Here is a 26354-nt window from a genome sequence, read left to right as displayed (position 1 = left end):
CAATCTGTCAGACAGTGCCTCCTTTTGGGGCAATTTTGAAACAGGAGGTGTGGATGGAGTAAAGCTTGGTTTATGCTTGACACATTCACTTTCCGCGCGGTGATGCAGCTCGCGGATGGAACGCGCTTCACAACTCGCAGCTTTTATGGTTTGTGCGGCTCGTCTCTGCGGTGAGCCAATATTCTCCCAAACTGAACGGGGCAGCATGGAGCTCTACGGCATGCATCCAACACTACACCATAGTAGAAGTAGAAATTACTGTTTACAACATGACATTTCAGCATTTTTAACAGCGTCCTCGTCTTTTCCGACAGTGCGAGCTATTTCTCTCCAAGAATTATTAACTACATGTTGATCACGGTGATCTTTGAGAGCTGAATCATACAAATGTCTGTATTTACGAACCTCTGCCATACTAGTTCCTGCCGGTCCGCCATGTTTTTCCACGTCCGTCCGTCCGCGTGGTTAGAAATTTTCCGAGGTGCGCGTTGCGGAAATCTTGGGCCATGCGGAGATGCGGTGGAGGGGCGTGGTTGTTAAAATGGCGCAAAATGACGCAACTTTTCCGCGCGGAGCCGTGCGGACCTCGCGGACGCGTCAAGCATAAACCAACCTTAAGACTCTAGTAAGGGGTGATTTTCTCTCTAAGTGCCAACCCCATAATTGAGGTTGCAGGATTGAGCCTCGCTCAATCTGTTGCAGTTGTTGTGTCTTTGGACAAGACGCTTCACCCAACTTGCCTGCTTGTGGTGGTCGGAAGGACCAGTGGCGTTTGTGTACAGCAGTCTCACTCCTGTCAGGGCAGATGTGGCTACACTGTAGCAACGTGTGAATCTGTTTGTGCATGAGTGAGTGATTGGTTGTGTTGTAAAGTGCCTTGGGGGGTTATGGAACTCTATAAGGCGTTATATAAATACAGGGTTTTTACCATTTTGTCAAATTTTCTTTTTGCTTACAATCCGTCAAAGTTTACTTTTGTAGGAACTTTTTGATTCCGAACTGAGACTCTACATGGGTTTCTGATGCCCTCAGCTGGCTAGGGGGTTGTCAGTTTTTCTCCTTTCCAAAATTGAAAGAGGGACGTAGTTACTCTTTTCAATCAGTGATTTTGTGAGGTTACCGTGCCTCCGGCGAGCTAACACTGCAGCGCTGACAGTTGTAATGGGACATTGGCTGGCAAAAAGCTCCTGAGAACTGAAGCCAGTAAACCGGACCTACCCAGAAGATATTTCTTGCACCCGAAGAAACCACAGCACATTTTTGCTTTATCTAATATTGGGTGAAGATGGCTAGAGGCTAATACTGAACTAACAATGCTAACAATGAATTTGAAGCAAATATTTGGCTCTAAAATATCTCAACCTGCTTTTTCAATTACCAACATGAGAAGTAAATAATGAGCCAGTTGTGACTTTTTACTTCCTTTAATTAGTCAAATGGACTGCAACACCCAAATTTGACCACAGGGCGTCAGTCTTGATTGATTTTTACATATTGTGCCTTTAATTAGAAGACAACTAGAAGCGTTTTGTTGCAGAAATAAGCTATTTTTGACCAATTAGACATTATTTTTGTCAGAAATCATTTGATGTAAATAATCACACAATAATTTTTTTGGGAATACTATAAAAACTGTTATCTGTTTATGCAAATTAACTTGTCAATTGCTGTAATTTCCCAGACACCTCATGACTTTTGGTTTTGATGAGCCCAAGGCTCCCATCTGCCTCCGTCCATTTTATAACTTTTTGCAGACCCAAGCTCCTTCCCATCATTTAAGCATTAGATCACAGAGAAAGGTGCTGCATGAGTACTCAGTCTGGGTCAGTGGCCACGTGGTCCAGTATGTGGTCAGCATGTGAAGACCATCGACACCCTCAGATGGATTTTAGCTCCACCTTCGGGTCCTCTTACAAAAATTAGTTAACAGACAACTTGTACAGCTCAGAACTCTTTTGTTTGACGTCTATTTTCTTTTTGTTTTGCTGCAATTACATGTGTGCATTAAACATACACTTTCTTATTTTACGTTAAAAATACGAGGATTAGTTTTGCTCATTTGTTAAATGATTTCGTGCAGTTTTCAGTCAACGAGTTAAGCCAAACGCTCGTGTTGACGGAGGTACCTGAACGCATCAGCAGCCTTTGCTGCTTGCAGAGTCGGAGGACTCCCTTCTTATGGCTCCCGCCTTCTGATTGGCTGAGCCGCTTAGGAAAGGGGCGTGTCCGCACCCTGGCACCAGTCTGCTCTTGTAAGCAGTGAAAGGTGGAGAGATTTTCCCCATCACACACTTGTCCTATACGCACAAATACAAACACACAGCGCGAGGGAAACGGGACCCATACTGACGGTGAGCGGCTCGTTTTACCGTTTTTTTTAAAGATTTGAGACGTGTCATCGCGCTAATGTCGGGGATCTGCTGTGTTCTCGCGCTGCGCCATCCTCTCGTGCCTTTATAGATGAAGGATGGCATTCCATGTAGCGTGATTTGGGTCTCGCGATGGATGCAGCGGCATCAGTGCAGGCCTATATTTAGCTAAGAAATGTGTCGTATTATGTGGCTGTGAGACTTTTCTGTTTGTGGTGTTTGTCATCTTAATGTGGGAAGGTAGTGGGCGTGTGGGGAGAAAGGGGGGAGGAGAGGGGAGGGGGCTCTTGAGTCTCATGCAGAGGTCCGTGGATTCGTGTCTCTTTGTTATGGTGGTGGTGCCGCAGTCGGGATGGTACAACCCTCCCACACAAAAAAGAAAATAAACCTCCATCCTGTAGGAAAAGAGAAACATTCTTCTGATGACCTGCTTTGGTTCAAGTGCCATGACCTTAATGCATGTAATGTTTCATATTTATTCTAATATTCCGGCATGGGACTAGATGCAGATTAAAAATTGTGTTTTTGTAATGTTTCCAGGAGGATTTAAGCACACACAAACATATAAACTACATACAAAGCCCTGTTGATATGCATTTTATATTACCACAGTTATAGGACAATCCTGATCTTTTATAGAGGCTATAATACCATAATACCCCTCCCCACTCTGCACACGTAGGGCTGCATAGACACATGTTCTCTGTTTCTATGTGGATTAGTGCACATTAGATATTTCATCTAATTTGTCCCTGTTCATCTAGCTGTTTCTGTCTCCTGTCCACTATGTGCTTGACACGTGGATTTCTGCGCTCATTATTGAATCGACTAGAACATAAACAACGTGTATAAATATGATGGTGCAATGAAGACAGGAAAAAATGCATTTGTATATTAAAAGAATACTTGGATTTTATATCATTTATAGAAACTACATGCTGAATAACATGCCTAACACTTGGCTGCACCATTTTGTAAAAAGCAGATTTATTCTAGAGAGTCTGGCGCCTCATCATTGACTTTAAAAACTCTGGGGTCCGAACAGTTTACTTTCAAACTGTGTCTTCACTTGTAGGTTTTCTCTTCACCCCACAAACATCACGGTTATCAAAAGTTTGTTCCTATGGTAACCACAGCGATGGGATTTCTTTTACAATTGTCTTAATGTGGGAGGTGGCAGAGGAATTAGGTGTCCACCCCGTAATCAGAAAGTTGGAGGTTTGAGCCCTGCTCAGATTGTCGCTGTCATTGTCTCCTTGGGCAAAACACTTAACCCACATTCCCTGCTGGTGGTGGTCAGAGGGACTGGTGGCCCCTCCTGCTGCAGCTCCACCTGGTCTGTGTTGCAGTCAGAGAAGATGTTTACCCTGCTGCATCCAGAATGATAAGGAATTGCACATATGTGAAGTCACCACTGGCTAATCCTACCCACGCCAATCAGAGGCTCCCAATAGTAGGTAGGGCGGAGCTTGACACAACTTCAGCCGGCCAGTCAGCCCATAGGTGGGTGTGTATGGTCAGCTCAGCACAAAATGGACCGCAAAGACAAATGGCCGAACAAATTGATCAGCTCAACACGAAAAATGACTAGATAACGCCCGCGTAGACCGAATAACTCCACCTGGCCCAGTCCGAGCTGACCCTAGTGTAAATGGCCTATAATACTCATGTGCTACAAGAGACAGCAAACCCCGACATTTTAGTCTGTCTGCAATTTCTCTTTATTAATGTATGTTTCAGTGTCGGCCTGCTCTTTTTTTGTTCGAGTTGTCACAGTGAACCTGGGGCATTAGTGGCAAACTGGAGACGTGATTAGCTGTGGCGACCCATGGAGGGAAAAGTGAAGAGCAAAGTTGTTGTCTTTTGGAGTTAAAGTCCCATTATTCATCAAATACTGGTGAAATTCATCTCTGCATTTGACCCATCTGACTGGGTTTGAACCCCAATATCCCAGTCCCAGGGCGGACACTCAACCACTAGGCCAATGAGGTCACGTAAAAGGCAGCGTATCATGCAGCTCTGTCTTTTCCACCAGGTTAAATACCCAATACGCAGTAATTACAAGTGTCTGTTGTACAGCCTTGTTTTCTGATTTAAAGTGTCCAAACCGAGGATGCTTTCTCTGTCCTTCAGCAACACTTTAGCTCTGCCTTAGCCTGTTAGCTAACAGTTAACAGTTAAGGCATGTTATGGTGCTGCCGTATTATGTGTGATGTTATGGTGATGCTTTTGTCCAAGAAACAAAGAATATTGATGTAAGGGTGTAAGGATGCTGAAATTAAAACTAAGTCATTATTATTTTGTTTGAAAATCTCTAGTGAATTTAAAAAGCCATGCTTGTTTTACAAGGTCAATCAGATTATTTTCCATCTCAATCCGGGTCCTCTGAAAATCATGTGATTGGGCATGATTTCTGATTGCATGGTCAGATCTGGGCATCCTAACCCGGGTTTCACACTGGAAGCATCAAGCGGCGTGGAACGGCAGCGGACCCTTTTACCCACAACTTCAATTATATTACACACCAGGAGAGCCTTGGCCGCGGAACGGCTTTCTCGCTGGACTTGAAAGATCACAAAATCCATCGAGACTTCAAAGGTCACGGTTTGTTTATGCAATTTGCCATTAAACCAAAAAGAAAGAAATCACGTTTGATATCGCTGTTTGATGTCATATATTAAAGATTAAAGCCATGAAAACCACACCGCTGCACTTCTGGAATGATACTAGGAGTAAATAAGCCATTGGGTCACACAAAAGCTTCAAATATATGAAATCGCATCGCTGCCGTACTTTATTTTGAAAATTACCAGGGATTTTACACTGAAGCCCTAGGTTAATTGCGGAAATTGACGTGACCCAGAAGCAACTTGCGGCAAAAATAGAACTGACCTTTAGCAACACGGCATGCCACCTCTAGGACATGTCTGAAAATTGCCGCGTCACAGCTGGTTTGAAATACTCCATGGACTATTATGGATTCAATTTGAAGCAGCAAAGTTTTGCGCCGCTGATGCTTTAGGTGTGAATTAGGGGTTAGTCACAAAATAAAGTTACATGCACAAAACATAGTGTCTGAAAAGGGTTTTAAACTAACAGTGCCATTTGTAGTGGGAACGTGGAAATTCTGACTTTCAAGTAGGAAAAACTGGAACACTCCCTGGAGTTGGAAAGTCTGAGAATCTTAAATTTCAACTTCGAGGTCCAACATGGCAGCTCCTGGTATCAATAACAGTAGCTGTGGTGGAAAAGTGCTTATTTTAAAAGACACACTAGTAAGGGTGCAGCCAAAATCAATGTAAATGGTAGGGATGTCCTGTTCCGATATCGATATCGAAAGTCATTTGATATTGGCCCAAAAACACTGTATCGAATTATATCGGACTGCATAAAAGATCTCCGATATAAGTAGTCCGTTAAGGTTCGCATTTTTGCAACCAATGGTTACAAAAATTTGTAATTTATTTCATACTTACTGTTATTGGCTCTTGTTCTCCAATTGAGTGATCACTTAATCAAGCCTTTCATACATTCCTCACTATGAAATAGGTAAAAGTATGTATGATTTGTGCTGATGTCTTGTTGGATTGATATCGGTATCGGTTAATACTGAAGGCTGCAATATTGGTATTGTGTCGGAAGTGAAAAAGTTGTACAGGGACATCCCTAGTAAATGGTCTGTATTTGTATAACATTTTCTTATGGTTCTACAACCCACAAAGCACTTCACAACACAATCACTCATCCACCCCTTCACACACACATTCACACACTGGTGATGTTGAGCTACAATGTAGCCACAGCTGCCCTGGGGCGCAATGACAGAGGCGAGGCCTGCCGTACATTAGCGCCGCCGGTCCTTCGGACCACCACCAGCAGGCAATGCGGGTTAAGTGTCTTGCCCAAGGACACAACTGCAACATTCTCTGGTGGGAGCCAGGATCGAACCTGCAACCTTCCAATTACTGGACAACTCACTCTACCTTCTGAGCAACTGCTGTCAAAATGTTACATTTTGTTGTATTTTTACAAATCTATGTGGTTCTGATCTTGTTCATGTTTATAAAACTCCCAACAACAGATTCCACTTAATTAGGATCCACTACACTTTATCAAAGACTCTGAATTAGAAGTTGAGCATGAAATTGAGAAGAAATACTCTAATAAAACAAATACCACATCAGTACAGACACGCTGCAAATAACAACATATTCCTGAATCTAATTGGAAAGCAAGCATTCTAACCCTGAATGTGTTAACTGGAATGCTGTTTACTCGGCCGTCTCCTAGCTCAGAGTCCTGACCAAAGAGGTTAATAGAACACAACTTAAATAACTGGAACTAAAAGTTTAAAGCTGACCCATGTTCATTAAATCTGGATTTATCACAGTTAGGGATGGGTACCTTTGACATTTGAATCGATTCGGTACTAATTCCCGGTACCTAGGAATCGATACCGGTACTTAACGGTACCAATTTTCGATACTTTTGAGTGTTTATTATTTTAATTCTCTTTTATAATTAAATACATATTTTTCTCAATATCTAACAATATTTGATAAATATCACGATAAATAACATTCAACTGTTTGTATTTTAACATCGTCCTTGTAGTTTTATAAGCTGATAATTAAACTGAAGCAAACATCTTTACTGTGAACTAAATTTACTGTGTCTTCATTCCTTTGGCCGTCTTTTTTCATTTGATTTTTACTACTGGGAAGTTAGAATTTCCGAGGAGAAAGCGAACGCACCATTAGCTGATAACGGTGGCAATGGAAGCTAACATATCAAGCTAACGTTATCTTAAACTGTTTATTTAACTGCTGGAGCAGATTAAAACGATGATGCCTCACACTTAGATCGTTGTCACTGGTTTCATCTTCACCCAATCACCCATCGCATTTAGTAAAGTGAAGCCAAACTTTAGAGCGCGTTCATGTTCTTCTAGTCAGATATTCGGAGTTCCGAGGAGAAAGTGAACGCACCATTAGCGAAACGGAAGCTAACATATCAAGCTAACCTTATCTTAAACATTTTATTTACCTACCGGAGCAGATCAGGATGTCTCACTTAGATCGTTGTCGCTGGTTTCATCATCACCCAGTTACCCATCACATTTAGTGGAGTGGACCCAAGTTTTAGCGTGCATTCTTTCTACCATGGTGCTCTATTTACAACTGGCTCGCAGCGAGCGACGACATAACGCTCTTGTGCATGCGCAGCTGTCTTGGCAAGTTCTCGTTATGAAGGACGGGTACCGAAACGAGGCACCGTTTGAAATGACGTGGATCGGTGCTCAGTCGGTACTATGGAATTCGGTCGGTACCTTAAAAAGTACCGAATTCGGTACTCATCCCTAATCACAGTTGTTAGGTCAGTGAGTCTGAGTGTTTTATGCAGTTTCTGTAGTTCCTAATGGAATAAAACGTTGTGAGAAACAGTAGGACCTTTTTGAGAGCCTGTTTGTTGATACAGATTTTATAAACTCCTGGAAATCCTCAAATCACCCTTTTGTAATGAGTACAGGCTCTCAGAACGCCAATTGATTCCTTAAACAGGAAGATGCTGCCTTGATAAAAGGTCAGAGATTTTGCAATTCATGGCTGCTGTGATGCCATAATTTCTGCTTTAGGGATTGGGGGATTACTTGCAATCCCTCTCAGATTAGAACAGACTAACAGGCAGGAAGTCCAGTTATTCAACCAGGCATAGTCAATATATTCAGTCCATCAGGTAGCCATTGTTCTGTAAGAACAGTGAGGGAGTAAACCATGGAAAAATGCACCTGCAGTTCTTGTTGTTATACAGATGTAAGTATTTTACCACTTTATCATTGCCAGTATAAAAGCATTGTGTTACATGTAGTTGATCATGCAGAGTCATTTTACAATACGTCAGCTGGGAAATGTTTTTCAACCCTCCATTGGGTCAGCCAAGCAATCAGTCAAGCAGAAATCTGACTCAACAATAGTGGAATATCATGTAGAACATGAACTTATGTTAACTCCCAGAAATAAAGGAACGGAGGGACCTCCAAGTGTTACTGCTCAGGTTGAATTTAACCCCTGGCACCATTCTACGGATTTTCTTCACTACTTCCTGCAGTTTGAAGGAACGTCTGTGTAACGGTGAACCAATCTGATCCGGACATTTTCAGAGGAGAAATGGGACAGATGGCAGTGCAAAACATTACGACATGTTACCGAACATTAGCAGCTTGCCATGAAGGACGTTATAGAAAGCTGCTGTTAAAAGCCTGATCCTCTGATTGAATATTTCTGATCTGAGCAAAATTTATGATTTCATGCACAACAATCGGAATTATTAAAACACTATGGATATATTGTTTCATGAATAAAAACCTGTAGCCTGAAGTTATCCTTTAAAGGACATTTTTGTTCCTTCACTTGGGCAAGGAAGGTGTATTCTTGGATTTATTTATTTTTTAACTCATCATTGAGAGAAACATGTTGTGTGCAAGATGATGACCAAATAATAGTTGTTAGGTATGTTTGCAGTACTGTTATCTTCTGTTCCTTCTGGTGATCCACACCTACATAATGAGTGGTTACAGCGGTCATCCTTTTGGGCTTTAAGCATCCACCTTTGAGTTAACAAAGTAAGTCTATGTAAAACACAGCTCATTGTACTTTGTGTCACAGCCCCAGAAATGAACAGAAGTCTTTTTCTGAACCCCCAAAATGGATAATAGCTCAAATAGTAATTATCTCCCAAAATATTTCCCATTACTCTCAATAAAAGCAAAGCAGCTGAGACCAGAAAAAGGTGGAATGCTCCCAGGCTGGGAGTGAGTCTTTGCCTCAGGCAGAGGAGTTGAAATGTCTCGGTACCTTTTGCACAACTGATGGTAGGAAGAAGAGAAAGCTAGAAAAACTAATTTGGGCTTCCTCTAAAGTAAAGAGAATTAATTTCTTCTCTGTTGTGGTGAAAATGAAGCTGAGCTACAAGGTAAAACTCTTGCTTACCTATGGCCACAAGATTTCAATCATAGCCAAACTAAATCACTGAGTCAGGTTTCTGAAATGAGCATCTTCCATATGGTGACCAGGCTCAGCATCACAGAGAAGGCGAGGACCTCCCATCATCTGGGGTAGAGTAGAACTGCTGAACCTCAACATCAAAAGTAGTCAGCTGAGGTGGTTTGGGCTGTGCCGTCTCTTTCTATGCACCTTAGGACAGACCCAGAATCAGCTGAGGGGGATTTTATATCCACTATGGATAGGTAATGTTTTGGGACATGAGGGGCAGAAGAGTGTTGATCAGTAGAGGGATGCCTAGGATTCTCATCTGGACCCTTTACCTCCATGACCAGACATGGGACAGATAGTGTGGAAAGCATAGATGATTGCTGTAAGGCTAGGCTGGAACTGAGCTGATTTAAGCCAGAATTCGGCTGTGGTGTGTTGTATGACCCAAGTGTGGAGTGACTGACGCTGGGTGAGACTGACACGCGGTTAGTATGGGAGATGCACAATTCAAAAGTAAACAAGAGCGCACTGCGGTTCCAGAACAATGTGGGCAGACTTACTGGAAGTCGACAGATCTGTGAATTGGGCTGATTAGGAACTCTTGGGAAGGTTCGGTCAGACCGATGACTGAGTGATGACTGTTGGTAAGACACTTCTGTATATAGAGTTGACGTGGTAACGGGATTAGAGTGTCTGGTGATGGGAATGCTGGATAATGGAGTTTCACTGGTTGGATTGGAGTGAGGGGATGCGCCGGGAGGTGGAGACTGTGACATGCCGTTTAGTTATGGATGGTGCAACACCTTGTTTTTGAGAGGTTGGAGGCTAAGTGAATAAAGTGTGTGATGCTAATTGATCAAACCAATAGAAGTTAAATAAATACAATTTGCAAAGCATCACATGTAGGAAGAATCAGTTCAGATTGCCAAACCATTGCTAGAATCAGACCAAACCTACTGTGTATACATTGGCCTCGGTTTCTTTCTTTGAGCCCCTTTCACAAAACGATTTCAAGATGGTCCTTAGGGTCCTTCTTCTCATACCAGTGGGCTTTGTGTAAGGATTGAGGTGACTCTGGTGAAGTCTACCTGCGTGCAGGCCTCTTGATGTATGGATACAGCATCTCAGATATTCCAATTATTAGATGTCTTTAACTTATAGGGTGAGGGAAACCCTGGGACATTTTTTACATTTGAACCAGAAGCAGTTAAATACTAGAAAGTATGACTGCCTGATCGTGTGTAAGAAGTTCAGTCATATGACCAAAAGGAAAGCTTAGAAGAACACATAAAGGTCGTGATCTCCCGCTGATTGCAAGACAGAGATTGAGATCAGAGATGACATCAGTGTGAGTGATGGATGAGTATGCACAAAACCTCCCACTCATCAGCTTCTTTAACACAATAACACATGGTACCTCTGCACTATTTGGCAGCAGCCGTTCTTTTATTAAACCTAAAATTTAGAGTATAAGCATATGAAATTTAAATCCTGGAACACATACATGCCTTGAAGAAAAATGATAGTCTAATTAAAAATGGATACATGCTATTAATAAACCTTGCTTAACATTTGCATTTGGTTTCTGTAGAGAGAACCCTCGTCTACCATCATACATCTGATAAATATTTCATACACATCTTCACAGGAAGGAGCAATGCGCTTTGCTGCTTCCAAACATTTTATGATTTTTGTATTTACTGTAGCGTCGGTCATAAGTAATATCATACACACAGCTGATACTGGATGCTTCAAATAGGAATATTTGGGAGGTTTTTAATATAAACAATAATTCATGGACTTAAACCACCTCCTTTAGCAGATCTGGGCAGTTAGTAGTCGGGCTGGTTGATGTGCTGACTGTCTGCACCTTTCTTCAATCCACTGAGGCTGTGTTTATGTGTGTGTGCGTGCATGTGCGCTGCGCGTGTGTGTAGATGGGCTGACACAGTGTGTTGTCAGCAGTAATCTAAACTGCTGCTAATCAAACACACTGTGCATGTGTGTGTGTGTGTGTGTGTGTGCGTGCAGGTGCATGCGTGTGTGTGTGTGTGTGTGTGTGTGTGTGTGTGTGTGTGTGTGTGTGTGTGTGTGTGTGCGTGTGGGGGTGTCGGAGCCTGTGCCCATCAACACAGAGACACAGAAGAGATGCTGAGTCACCATGGCGACTGGCTGGGTGGTAATGACAGAATTTTGCTAACATGTTAAATGAGGTAATTCTGAAATTATCAAGTTTTATCTCCTCATTTCACCTCAATTAATAAAATAAAATACATATTTATTATAAAACTGTTGTTGTAGAAACTGCTATCACATTGCTCTCAAAACAGGTGATTTCTGCTTTTAGAGTTGACATTTTACATCTATTCGACTCAGCTGTTCACTCCTCTGGGATCATTTATCATCTGCTTTTGATTTTAGATTTTAGATTTTTGATGGTGACCAAGACCTAGAAAGAAGTTTGTTATTTTTGGCAAGTCTTTTTATTGGAATTTGACAGTGACTGTCCCATCAGAGTGTAGCAGATCAGAGTGTAGCAGAGGCATGCAAAACCAGAATTGCTTCCCTGAGCTTTTGCTTTTTAAAGCACCCTAAAAAGATTAAGGAATTGTCAGAAAATCTTGGGACTTCTTTGCATGCAGCAGTCTCTCCTATTCTTTGTATTGGAGGGGTGCTATATCGTAGGTCGATGGTAGAAATTGCTTCGCCCGAAAAGAACAGGAGATACCAGGGCTGCCATCTTTTGAGCATTGAAATGCGCGAGGGGGGTGGGTGATGCCTAATGTGCTCATGTTTCACCCTATTGACTGAGCGGGGTGTGGGGGTTGACGATTCGGTAGTAGTAGGGCTGTAGCGAAGCCTCGACGAAGTCGACGGCTCGATTCTAAAAATTTGTCGACGTCAGATCCGGAAGTCGACGCACCGCGCCCACTTGTTGCATCCCCAGGAGTTTGTAAATAGAGGAGGAATCTGCCTGTTTTTCCTCTAGTTCGCCCTCTTCTCCGCCTTCACTAACATCTCCGCCAAATACCGAAGACCCGGAACAATGTCCGTCCACTACTAGATTATTTTCCTGTTTTGCCCCTTCGTCTCCCGGCAACGGACAACAACTTCCGGGGTCAGATGCGCTGCTTCGTGTCTATCGCAGATGTAGAAAATCACCGGGAGCGCTTCTCCCTTCATTAAGGAGCTTCTTTCAGACATGAGGAGAGCTGTTTTGGTGGTAGCAGTCTCTCCTCCGTGCTGGTCTGTTTGCTGCTGGGTGTTTTTGGTTTATTTAAACTTGGTAACTTGAACTTAATGTTGGTAAAGCTACTGTTAGCATCTTCGCTAACAGCTTCTTGCGTTGGGATAAGCTGTTACGTTTTGGTTTAGAGTTCATCTTTTTTGTGGTGTAGATCTCCCTTTTATTACATTTAGAGTGTTGTGGGTTTTCGGTTTAGTGTAAAATATCACCTGAGTTTGGTTTAACCCGTAAGACCACTCGCCTCACGCACATAAGTGACCAAAACAAAGCAGCATGGAGACACTCCATCTTCTACCACCTCTCAGGCAGCAGCCTGCACTCCCAAGTTCTACACGTCACCAGAACATAACCAACCAACACAATAAACGCAGTGTTATACAAAATGGAAGGCCTGTAGTGTTTATTCTCTTACAGTAAGAATTTATCAATTTATTTGAGATTTTCTGGTTTTTGTTAATTGTGCAATAGAAAAATAATCATTAGATTAATTTTCTAAATAGTCATTAGAATAGTCGACTATTCGATAAAATAATCGTCAGAATAATCGTTTTAAAAATAATCGTTTACCCCCAGCCCTAGGTAGTAGTAAATGTGTGAGAGAACATTTTTAAACTACACTTAAATGCAGATTATACGCAGTACTTTTAAGGGCCTTGATATACTTGCTGTTTGACGACACAAATGCATGTTTAAAATGGCTGCCATGCATTAGTTGCATTGATTTGAAGTATTGTTTGTGAGCGTCCCCCAAAATTAACGCGTCCGAACGCAGCAATATACGATTAACCAGTAGGTGGAGTCTCTCTCCGTCTCTGGTTTAGAGGTTTTTCATACCTTCTTTGCTTTCTCTTTTTCTGTCGTGAACTCAAAATTAACCAGTTTCTGACCTTTTCTATTGACGCCATGTTTGTTTTGGTTGTACCCACAAACCTGGCCCTCTGTCTGGTCTGAGTAGTCTAGTGCGCCCCCTAGTGGAACACCCCTATTATGTGCAGTACAGTGCTGTGCAGCAGCAAGTGTGTGAACAAAGATGCAGCCTGTTGCCTGAGCGAGGTTAAACAGCAAGTATATCAAGGCCCATAGTCTCTTTGATGTATAGATTGTTTAGTTTAATTTTCATGTTTTTTTTTATATTTTGTGATTCCTATATTCCTCTCCTCCTTCCTGTGAGACTGGCGGGGCAGCACCCTAGCGCCCCCTATGGGTTAGCTGCCACTGCCACCAGGTTAAAGTATTCTTCTTATCTTTTAGGTCTAAAATTTTTATGAGGCTGAAGTAGAAATAGGTTCAGCTTTAGCTGCTAAGATAGTTTGAAAACTGCAGAGGTTGACTATTGATTGAACTGACACATGCAGTGCCGACAAGTGGTGTGGAGGAAAACATCTTATTTGGGGCGACGGTGGCACAGGAGTTAAGTGCTCGCCCCGTAATCGGAAGGTTGCAGGTTCGAGGCCCGCTAAGTCTGTCGCTGTCGTTGTGTCCTTGGGCAAGACACTTAACCCACGTTGCCTGCTGGTGGTGGTCGGAGGGACCTGTGGCGCCAGTGCTCGGCAGCCTCGCCTCTGTCAGTGCGCCCCAGGGCAGCTGTGGCTACATCGTAGCTCATCCCCACCAGTGTGTGAATGTGTGTGTGAATGGGTGAATGACTGATTGTGTTGTAAAGCGCCTTGGGGGGTTCTAGGACTCTAGAAGGCGCTATATCAAATACAGGCCATTTATTTTTTTAATATTTCAGGAAACTTTACCATAAAACTAATTATAAAGAAGGATCATTTCTTTTTAAGTGGTAATAAGGAAAATCAGGTATTGTGACACAGATAATCCAAGAAGCACACCATCTTTTTGACATTTGTTCTTGTAATAAAAAAATAAACACTCCTTTACATCACACTGATACTCATTTCCATCTAACACATTCATTTTACACCCATTTATACATCTCTTTAGCTGTGCTTGATTTATTTCCAGGAAGCTGGACAGCGGCACTTACACATAGCTGTCCTCTCTGTGGCCCTCTGTGAACTCACAGCTGTGCACAGAGTCAAAGTGATGCAGCAGCAAAGATGTGTTGCCCTCATTGTCAGGGCTCAAGGCTGCATGTTCACTGTGTGGACATTATTATAATGAACTGGAGAAAAGTCACCACTGGTTTGTATGAAACAATCCCAATACTGTCTAACAACACATTGAAAGGTTGAATATTAAAGACATAGGCTGAGATTTATTTGTGGAACCTTTTCGCCATTTAGCTTGAAATGATCTCCGCTTACCAATGGCAACCGATACATTTAATGTTTTGTCAAAAAAGTAAATAAAAAGAAAACTTTGAATAGCCTCTGAAACACACAATCCTGGAAAACCCTCCTCCAATCCAGTGCTGGCCCCCTACATATACGATTGGCTCATAAACCATCCATCAGACTTCTCCCCTGAATGTTTGTCACCCTGCTGTACAGAACACCTTCTGTGAGCCGAATGCCCTGTTCTGTTTGCAAATCTCATTTAAGGAGTTGTTTCACAATGTTCTGTTTAGAGTCTGGTTCTGTTCTTGTAGAGAAAGGTGACAGGTGAGTTATTCTCTGGAAAACTGCCGTCTGAGCGGCGTTAGAATGAGTGTGCTTGCCAATCACAGCGCTCAATTTTGCGCTCAAGTTTGGTGGGCGGGTTGTTACGGCAACTAATTATAATAATAATAATGAGTTTTATTTATAATGCACTGTACATTTGATGTCAAATCTCAGTGTTTCAAAGATCAAACAGATAAAGAGATTAAAACAAGGGGGGCGTCTTCCCCAACACACACACACACACACACACACACACACACACACACACACACACACACACACACACACGAGAAAGGGAGAAATCTAGTAAATATTCTATTTGGTGAGAGATGAACTTTATTGCATTCATCATAGTGGATCTATAATTAAACGGGTAAACTAGTAGTAGCACATCCAACGTCAAAGAAAGTAAAGTGTTATTATCAGGAGAGGGAGAATGATTAAGTGGTTAGCATCAGTGTTCAAGACGATGGCCCCTCCATGAGGCCACCACAGCTCAGCAGAACATCATTGTAGCTTCTGAAATTGCAGGAAATAATACAGTTAAAGAGCAGATTGTAGAAGAAAGTAGTCGAGAGTGGAAAGTGGTCAGTGTGTCCTCCAGCAGTCTAAGCCCATAGCAGCATAACTACAGAGATAACTCTGGATAACCAAGCCTTTTTACATGGAGGCATGTTGGAGGCAGGGCAAGGGAGAGTCATCTTTACCGACTTTACACTCCACCTCCCTGTACTTTCATTCACTGTAGCTTTAAACTATTATTATTGATCTACACTGATTCATCAAAACCCAACAGGGAAAGGTGAAATCTACTAAATGTGAGTTTAAAGGCACTCGAGTGATGGAGGTTCTACTATAAAAAGCTAAAATTGTTAACAAATGTCTCCACAAATATTTTCAACATCCAGCAGATGATTAAAAGTCACTTTCAGACATTTTATTTCATGTCCAGACAAATTTGACTCAAAAGCTCCTTTTAGCACGGCTCAGTCTCACCCTGAGAGAATTTTCTGGTTTCTTCGGGAGCTAAATGTTCCGTTGCATTAAGCAGCTAGATGCAAACTGCACAATGCTGTGGTGAGCAAGCATCATTTTCAGTCTAACAGAAAAAAGTATAATCTGCCTCTTGTTGAAGCTGATCGGTTTTCCAAAATAGATCAAAATTTGCTTAGAGCTCAGCAGAATTTCACATCCCACAAAACATTTTAGGAATTATTATTAAAAACATATTTATTAATAAAGAAATGTGTTTAATTTTACAAAAAGGAAAGGTGTCCTGTTTTTGACAGAGAAAAAGAAGTGAAAGCAAAGCTGAGTGGAAGTCTTGTGAGGTGTCTGCTGTCCTATAGCCTCAGTGAAACAATGGCCCACAGTTCCACTGGAGGCCTGCTAACACTGCTGTATGTCCTCATGCTGGCTGCTGGCCATGTGTGTGTGTGTGCGTAGTGTGTGTAACATTTGCAAGACAATGACAGCTTGTTTGCTGGGAGTGTGGATGGAGGGATAAACAGAAGCAAAGAGCAGAACGAGACAAGCTTCCAAAGGGCTGATGAGTGTTGGGTTGGTGTGTATTTTATGGCCGCTGGTCCGTTAAAGTGTTGATTTAAAAGAGGTTCAGAAGATGTTTTATAAAGTCTAGTTCTGATCTGAGAAAGCGTTTTGGATTATCGATACAACTTCTTCAAGACTCTGCTGATCCCTTGGAAAGCTGATATAAATTAAGTAGTGTAGCTTTCCTGCAGGCTGCAGTTCAACGTCTTGCATTAGAAGCAGTACTTCCTGTACAGACCTAATGATTACTTCCTTTTCCTCTCAAACTGGCATTTTTCTTCTTAGTGCCTTTCCAAAATGTAGCAATCCAAACTAACATACTTTTCATAATGATTTGATTGTTTAACTTACTCCAAATTAAATCTAAATTTCATGAGACACACACGTTTAAAGCAGTAGTATGCTTTGCAAATATGAGGCAATGGAAATGGAATCACCTGTTGATTCCAGTTCTTTCACTTTTCCGATGTTTTGAACCACAGCGAGGAGAGTTTGAGTGACTTTGCCCTCAAAAATTTAAATTACTGTTTGTTATAATTCATTAAAGTGGCAATGTGTATTTTCCCTGGCAATAGGGGGCAGTACATACCTAAATCATTGCAAGCAAGTGGTATTTTTGTGTAAAACCTTACCAACGGATGGCCATTAGGGTCAAAAATCCCTTGGAACGCAACCTCCAGCAAAATGACATGTACATCAGATTCCATGTCATTACTGGCAACAAGTGAAGAGGTAAATGTGTAAAACAACACTTATGAATGGCAACAGTTTTGTAACTGTTTGTTACAAATCAGTAAATGCATTTTGTCCTCACGGGCCCACATAGAAGGAAACGTGGCGTCTAATATGGAGTCGCCCAGACACTTAGACCAGCTACCATGTATTTTATACCTGATTTTATGGTTATGTGTTACAAAGCCACTGATATTTTTCAACAGCTGGGCATCATTTCATTCATTTTCAACAACATTTTGATAGATATTTCTAGAGATTAATGGCACAAACGACATATTGTTCGTTTTAAGGCATGTGTGCACCAGAACGCGCATGCCACGGTAACCAAGAGAGCATAAATACCAGTCTCAGTTTTATACATCCAAATGTCTTCTGTTTCCAGCTGTTTCAAATGGTGTTTTGTGGGTTCTCTGGTAGTTAGAGACAGACAACTGGATGGTCCAATGGTTGGTTTCAGACTGAGGAGTGGTATTGGCTGAGGTTTTTAGACAAATGCGAGGGAACCACTTTATTATTATATTTTTGTTTGTTTCCACAAAGCATTCATAGCTGTACTATGTTAGAACACAGTTAAGAGGCATGAAAGAAAAGTTTTAAGCTGGCTTGTTATACAGATTTGCATTGTAGCTTTAAGTAACCAATAGAGATGTGTATTGGTGCAATTCTAGAGATACGATACGTTCCACGATACAGGGGAGACGATACGATTTATCACGATATATTGTGATACATTCAGCCAGACAATGTTAGCGATTTTTTAGACTGAATTTATTATAAGAAAATTCAATAAACAGTCCAAACTGATACATAACATGTTTAACATGAGTTATCTGAATCATGATTTACATTTCAATGGTGGAAAAAAAAAAATTGCACATTGCTGCCCACTTGGGATTGACGTTTGAATTGCGCCAAATGACAAGAAAATCTTTGCATGTAAATTCTTCCAAAAATTCTATACACAGCTTCTGCATATTGATATAATATTGCAAGGAAAAAAATATCACAATATATTGCCATATCAATATTTTCTTACATACCTAGTAACCTAACTTCCTACCTATAAGGTGCTTTTTGATTTTTGAAATAAAGGTCCAAAATCAGAAGTCCCAACAATAAATATGTACGTTATTTATGAGTTCAAATGCAAATACAGTTTAATGAGGGTGTTTGTGAACAAAGGAGAGTTTGATTTCAAACTCCTTTGTATCTATTTGTATAATTTCATTTTTAGTGTTTAAGATTTTTTAAATGTCATTTAATTGTGTATTACTGTAGTTCTTAAAAATCATCTAATGAATATGTTTCTCAGGGAAATTAGTTTATTTTAATTTTAGAATTTTGCACTGTTGTGCTTTTCAGTCACTTCTTGCTGAGGTGACCAATAAATTGATATGAGAGGAGGTGAAACAATCAAAACAAAAACATATACTTATTTGTTTCTTTATCTGCTCTTCATGGATTTTTATTCATTCTGCCAGCATCTCCAAATTGCCAGTTTAATTTGTGAGCTGGGCTCACCTGAATTGACAGGCCCCCAGAAAGGTGTGAAGTGGCAACATGGAAATAAGGATCTTATTGTTTCGCTGTGACAGATGGGCAACAAAATGTGGAGGCTGACGGAAAAAGAAAAGCATCAACAGTTCATGTAATCATGTCTTGTTTCTCTCCAGCAAAAGGAGTATGGACCTGAGCCTGCGTGATGCTCTTGGCGGTGACGGAGGTGGGGCCCCAGCTGAGGCCCTGCTTAAGAGAGACTTTGTGGCCTCGCTGGAGAAGGAGAGCTATGATGACAAGGTGGGAGAGACAGTGACCAAAGCCGACTACAGACCCTTGCTTGATGGAAAGGACACCAAGAGCGGTATGTTGCCTCAAGCTTCTATGCAAAGATATGAAGATGAGCCACTGTGGAGATTTCTTAATGTGATGGTGTCCCCTGTTTGGCCCTTAACTTTGTATGGAAGAGTTGTGAGTGAGGTAGCTGATAGGAACTTGGAAAGACGTCAGCTGTCCAGATACTTTGGCTTCACTGGGGTTGATGCAAGCCTTACGAACTTTGACCTCTGTTTGACTTTGCCGTTTAAAAGACTTAAGAAAAGATTTAACTAATAAAACATTTATTTTTAAGACAACAAACATACAACTGTCCTCATTTGTAATCATGGTTGCCATGCTGCACTTCTGCTAGGAAAGCACCCTAAATCTTAGTAAGCTTGAATGATGGAAAGAGCCCCTCACAGGAAAAAGTGATTGAGTCGGGAGCTGAAGAAAGAAGGCATACAGGAAAAAGGGAGAATTGAAGAAGATGAGAGTGAAGGATGGAGAGAAAGAGAGTCTCTGGGCTGAAGAGTTAAATGAAGCAAACTCAAAAGCCCTGTTGACTCAGACATGGATTATCGTAGCCCGTTGAGAAGGATTTGTTCAGATCTTTGAGAGGGAATGGAGTCATTTATGCAAAAAAGGATAGTGGTTGTGGGGATTTTGTGTAGCTTTACTTGTTTTTGTGTCTGCCGGTGTGAATCATGATGTACAGTAATCATTCATAACAAAACACCAGCCCAAAAAGGAGACATGGACTCCTCTTGATGTCTGAAGGCACTGTCATGTCTGCAGTGCTTCAGGTTGTGTGTTTGGGTTTCTTAGGCCCAGTCCCAATACTCTCACTGCGCCCAACAGTCTTCTGTGAAGCGCACTTGGAGGAAGTGCGCAGTAAGGCTTTGAATGTGTAGTACACAAGTGCGCAAATAATTGTCAAATTGGGACAGTAACCCTTGGTTGCACCACTGACCACGACACATGCCGGTCGCCTTTTGTGCTACTTTCAGAACAAATCTTTATTAACACACTGTGCCCGAGTCTGCATCAATGCAAAGTGGGGATCAAGGGTGCAAAAGGGACGTGGCTTACTTCCGCACTTGAGGATTGGTACACCCTAGGCACTCGCACCCCTGGACTGGAATGCAAGATTAAAGGGTGCAAGGGTGGAAGTGCGAGCATTGGGATTGGGCCTCAGACAACTCTGTCCCACCGATGCTTGACTGAATTGATGTCTTGAAAAGTTGTTGGGAATGCATCAAACTTGGTGTTGCATTAATCAAATACTTCTTGAACTTTTTATGCAATACTTTGCATTATCCTGCTGGAAAGCACTCTTGCCATAAGGTTTCTCGAAGGGTTGTACTTGATTGCCACCAGTGCTTGGGTAAACATTAAAGTTACTCCCACATTAATGGCTGAACCTAATGTTTCTCAGCAGTGTTCCCCCTAAACCTTCTAACTCTAATAGAGATACTCTCTGACACTGAAGAAATTGTGAATCTTCCCTCCAGGTCACAAGTCCATTTTAGCCCTTTTTATTGGTCACATTGACACCCTGTCTGGTCATGAACCCCCTGAATAAAACATCCTAGATCAATATTAAAACCAGATTGTGCTTTTATATAAATTGACAGTAGTTTTTCTATTTGACCAGCAAACACTGACCAACCTTCAGTCCACCTGTTAATCATTAAACCTGGCTATCTATGAGGCTGTAACTAGTGATTTTTGTTCTGCCCTGCAGATTGAGAAAATTTCACATAAGCTACGTGAATGAACATAAGCTACTAATGCTGTGATCATAAAGTGGGCATAGATGTGATTAGTGTGGGGTAAAAACAGCTGTTTCTGAAGCATTGTCCTGCTTGGTAGTGCAACTGACAGCAAACAACTGACCATGGATGGCAAGTCACTTTCAAAAGATCTCAGGACAGAGTTAAGGAGAGACATAAAGCAGGAGATGGATTTAAGAACAAGGCTTTATCAATCCTAAGGAGTTCAGTAAAGTAATAAAGAAGTGGCAAACTAAATGGAAGAGCAAGGAGGTGACTGATAAGAGAGGCTACCAAGAGGCGGATGGCCACTTGAAGGACATAAGGTTGGTCATTCTATAGCGTATAATTCTAGACCATAGCAATAGCAAAAGGATTTTTCTCTACAGGTCATCTAGTCATGCTCCATTGTAGCCTCAGCAGGTCAACCATTGGCCTGAGCAGTTTTGTGTCTTGCCAATTACATTTGTTTATCGGTTTTGTGGGCACAGGATTAGCACCATGCTTTGGCATCGACTTTGGACAATTTAGATTTGGTCTTTTCTCTGAGTCAAGAGCAGAAATAGGATCTTAAGTTCTTTATTTTGAAAAAGGATTTATTTGTGCTTTCTTCCCCGTTGACTGGCATCAGTGGTGGTAAGTATATCACGTTGTTCGCAGAGACAGTTTGAAAGACAACCATAGATTCCGCCCTAGCACTGAGATCTGTCATTGAGTCATATATCTGTCATATATATAGGATGGCTAACCAGGTCAGTCATTCTGTGCTGGTGATAATTTCACAAGCACTCCATAGACAGCTTGTTCGAGAGGGTCACAAAGGAAGAGCCACTTCTCAAGAAAGGCCTGATCAAAGCTCGTTTGAGCTTTCCCAGAATTTGATTCACTTCATTTATTTAGCACCAATTCACAACAAGAGTCATCTCAAGGCACTTTACAAAGTAAGCCTTCCAATTGAACTTACTAATTGGTGTAGTGAGTTCAGTTCATCAGTCCAATTAGTAAAACGTTTCCTATCTAAGGAAGTCCAGCAGATTGTCTCGAGTCACTGACTTGTGGTGTCAGTCAGTGCATTTACATGCACTTCATAAAACTAAACTATTGCCATCAATAGAATCAAGTCTACTTTTTTAAATGCATCTACATGTGTTTTCTCGCTGAAGGTGAACTGGTTCTAATTGTGCTCCAGCATCCAGATGATGTGGTAGGAACCCGACTGCATCTGCATGCAAGCGGCTCAGTTGAGTTGATGCCAGTAACTTACGGAAGTGACAAGACCACAGAAGCGGTCTTCTGATATTATCATCACCACAAAGTAGCACGTGTAACACCATCAACAGTACAGTACCAAATACGCTGTGCTGCAGCGTTGTTGTCCATTCATTCGGTCATTGTGCATTTCCTGTTTAAACTCCTGCCAACGTTTGTTTCAAAAATAATTACAAGGGTAAAACATTCTGCTGCTGTTCAAGAGATTTTCTTTTCTTCTTGGCATTGCAGCATCTTTACATGCATGACAGAGATGTTTCTCTCCCACAACTGATGCTGTATTCAGGGCTCAGGCACTTGCATCTGACATATGTTAAGATCAGCAGTGACGAACAGCAAGCACTGATTTTAATATTCCTATTCTTCTAGAGAGGCTTCTGGTGGAATGTTTGAATTTAAGCAAGGAAACGTGTTCCTTTAATAACTGGTACGAGTCTCATCAACTTGGTGTACAGGAAACAGAAAAGCTTAAATTAACAGGCTATGTTCTAAACTTGAATTTTTCATTTCCCATTTTCATATTTAATCAAGTAAACATTTTCTTCCCTAGATTATTTCTGTTCCATTCTCGTTATTCTCATTAATTCTCTCTGCGTTTGTTTTTCCTTTGTTTTCTGTTTCTTCCTGTCTCTGTTCAGTCCTGCTGTCTCCATCCCTTCCCGTCATTCTGAAGCTGTGTCAGCCTAGAGACAGTGCTGCAAGGACAATGTTAGCATCACACACACACACACACACACACACACACACACACACACACACACACACACACACACACACACACACACACACACACACACACACACACACACACACACACACACACACACATTAGCACCCATCAAGTGTTGCAGTGTTATTAGCCTGTCCAGCTGTTTGCAGATGTGGATGTTATATGAAACTTAGTCTTTGAAAAGATATTTCTGGATTTGGATTGAAGCTACGGAACACTTGATACACTTTAAGTCATTCTTATATACATTAACTTTTCCATTTGACATATTGAGCAAAGGGTGTCTAAACCTTTCAACATGAACACCAAAATGTCATCATAGGCCAAAATAATGTTGTTTTGTTTATTTTATAAAATGCAAATACTATTTTATGGTGAATTTTAAATTTGTACTGCTCAAAAATAGGCTTCATATTAGTAAAAAGGAAAATTTAATGATTTCAGGAATGCAAGTAGGTGCTGCATAGACTCACTCTGGCCCCTAGGCCACACTTTGTACATGCCTGATATGCTGTTCACATTCATTCACAGGTCGACACACTGAAAGACAAACATCCAATATTTTCGAAAACAACTAAATCCTAACATGGGAATGCATTAAATTAAAGCCTGTTCTGTACCTTAGATATAAATAAATAGAATCTTTTATTGAATTTATTTTGAATAATCACACTGAAAGATGCACCATCATCATTGTGAGTTGATCTCTGGCGCTCCTGTTTCAGGAACTACCATGCTGATACCAGCAGATGTGGTGTTTTGGTCCAGGATGGAATGCTAGTCTAGCCATCATACATTAGACCTTGTGCTGACTTATGGCACAGAGTGTGAGGAAATAACAATCTTTCCACATAATCCAGTCCTCTCGGACCACTTTCTGATCACCTTTGAGTTTTTTATAACTGAGTTCTCGAGACATGAAAGTAAATTTCACTATAGTCGGTCTCTATCTGACAACGCAGTTGCATCTTTTAAATCAACTTTTCCATCTTTACTGTCCTCAGCATATCAGAGGAACGTAGCAGAAGGCAATATTCTCAGTTCTAGCCCCTCACAAATTGATGCCTTAGTTCATCATGTTAATTCCTCTTTACGTGTGGCATTAGATGATGTTGCCTCTTTTACAAAGAAGGTAATTAGAGACAGGAAGTTGGCTCCCTGGTTTAATTCTCATTTACGAGCCTTAAAACAAAACTCTAGAAAATTGAAGAGAACATGGCGTTCTACGCACCATGAGGAGGCCTACCTTTCCTGGAAAAATAGTCTTGTGCTTTATAAAAATAAGCTTCGACAAACTAGAACTGCTTATTTCTTAGCGTTAATTGAGGAGAATAAGAATAATCCTAAATTTCTTTTCAGTACAGTTGCCAAACTTACACAGAATCATAGCTCTGAACCATCTATTCCCTTAGCCCTCAGCAGGAACGACTTTATGGGATTTTTCACAAGTAAAATTAATTTTATTAGAAACAAAATCTTTAGCATCCTCCCTAATGCGATCTCTTCTTCCTCAGTAAGTGAGGCAGCATCAGATGTAACTGTAGAACCTCATCTGTGTTTGAACCGTTTTTATCCAGTTGAGCTTTCAGAGTTATCAAAAATATTATCTTCATCTAAACCTTCCACTTGCATTTTAGATCATATCCCAACCATATTATTTAAAGATGCATTTCCTTTGGTTACTGCCCCCATTCTAGATATAATAAGTCTAACCTTTGTAAATGGATATGTACCACAGGATTTTAAGGTTGCTGTAATCAAACCTTCACTTAAGAAGCCTTCTCCGGATCCAGATGACCCAGTGAATTATAGACCAATATCTAACCTTCCATTTTTATCCAAAGTCCTGGAGAAAATAGTGGCCATCCAAGTATGTGAGCAGTTAAACACTAATGATCTGTTTGAGAAATTTCAGTCTGGTTTTAGAGAGTATCACAGCACTGAAACTGCATTAGTGAGAGTTACAAATGATATTCTCATGGCCTCAGATAAGAATCTTGTGTCTGTTCTAGTCTTGTTAGATCTCAGTGCTGCCTTTGACACAGTTGATCACAATGTTCTTTTAGAAAAACTTGAACATGTTGTAGGGATCAAAGGAACAGCGTTAGGCTGGTTTACATCCTACCTGTCTGACAGATTTCATTTTGTAAATGTACATGACAAATCGTCTTCATACTCCAGGGTTACTTGTGGAGTACTACAGGGTTCAGTGCTTGGACCAATTCTTTGTACTATATTTATGCTCCCAATTGGTAAAATCATTAGACAGCATGGGATAAACTTCACTGTTATGCTGACGATACTCAGTTATATTTATCCATTAACCCTGATGAACCTAATCGGTTGGGTAGATTACAGGCTTGTCTTGAGGACATAAAAATTGGATGACTCTAAACTTTTTGCTTTTCAATCAAGACAAGACGGAAGTTCTCATCTTTGGACCAGAAATCCAGAAAAGGAAATTGCTTAGTCAATCACCTGACCTTAATGGCATTACATTACTCTCCGAGAACAAAGTAAGGAACCTTGGTGTTATCTTTGACCAGTACATGCCATTCAAATCCCAGGTTAAACAGGTTTGTAGGATTTCCTTTTTCCACCTTTGGAATATTGCTAAGATTAGAAGCATCCTTTCCAGGAGTGATGCTGAAATACTAGTTCATGCATTTATTACATCAAGACTGGATTACTGTAATTCATTACTCTCAGGAAGTCCACAGAATGTAGTTAAAAGACTTCAGCTTGTCCAAAATGCTGCAGCTAGAGTTCTGATGAGAGTTAAAAAGAGAGATCATATCTCTCCTGTCTTAGCTTCCCTACATTGGATACCTGTTAAGTTCAGAATAGATTTTAAGATCCTTCTTCTCACATATAAAGCTCTTAATAATCAAGCTCCATCATACATCAGTGATCTGATTGTTCCATACGTTCCTAACCGAGCACTTCGCTCTCAGACTGCAGGTTTACTGGTGGTTCCCAGAATATCTAAAATTAGGATGGGAGGCAGATCTTTTAGTTATCAGGCTCTTCTCCTGTGGAACCAGCTCCCAGCTTTAGTCCGTGAGGCAGACACATTGTCTACTTTTAAGACTAGGCTTAAAATATTTTTATTTGATAGGGCCTATGGTTAAAATCTGATGTTAGCCTAAATCTGGACAAGTGGGGGAGTAGAGGGAGGTGGAGTGTACAGTCGGTAAAGACGGCTCTCCCTTGCCCTGCCTCCAACATGCCTCCATCTAAATAGGATAGATTATCCAGAGTTATCTCTTTAGTTATGCTGCTATAGGCTTAGACTGCTGGAGGA

At 41.1% G+C, this 26354-nt stretch overlaps 1 protein-coding gene across 4 annotated transcripts in view; it reads left to right on the top strand.

Annotated features, from left to right (window-relative positions):
• The first annotated feature begins 2213 nt into the window (after positions 1-2213).
• LOC107384193 (microtubule-associated protein 4) overlaps positions 2214-26354 on the top strand; it is a 105728-nt gene continuing 81587 nt past the window's right edge. For all 4 annotated transcript variants that reach the window (XM_015957296.3, XM_015957295.3, XM_015957294.3 and 1 more), the window contains exons 1-2: positions 2214-2351; positions 19135-19322. In XM_015957296.3, the coding sequence (XP_015812782.1) occupies positions 19145-19322 (178 nt within the window). In that variant the 5' untranslated portion in view covers positions 2214-2351; positions 19135-19144. The remainder of the gene's footprint in view (positions 2352-19134; positions 19323-26354) is intronic.

The sequence above is a fragment of the Nothobranchius furzeri genome, chromosome 11 (genome assembly GCF_043380555.1).
Source record: "Nothobranchius furzeri strain GRZ-AD chromosome 11, NfurGRZ-RIMD1, whole genome shotgun sequence".
Taxonomy (NCBI): domain Eukaryota; kingdom Metazoa; phylum Chordata; class Actinopteri; order Cyprinodontiformes; family Nothobranchiidae; genus Nothobranchius; species Nothobranchius furzeri.
Note: the sequence above shows the minus strand (reverse complement) of the source record. Positions and strands in the feature narration are given on the sequence as shown.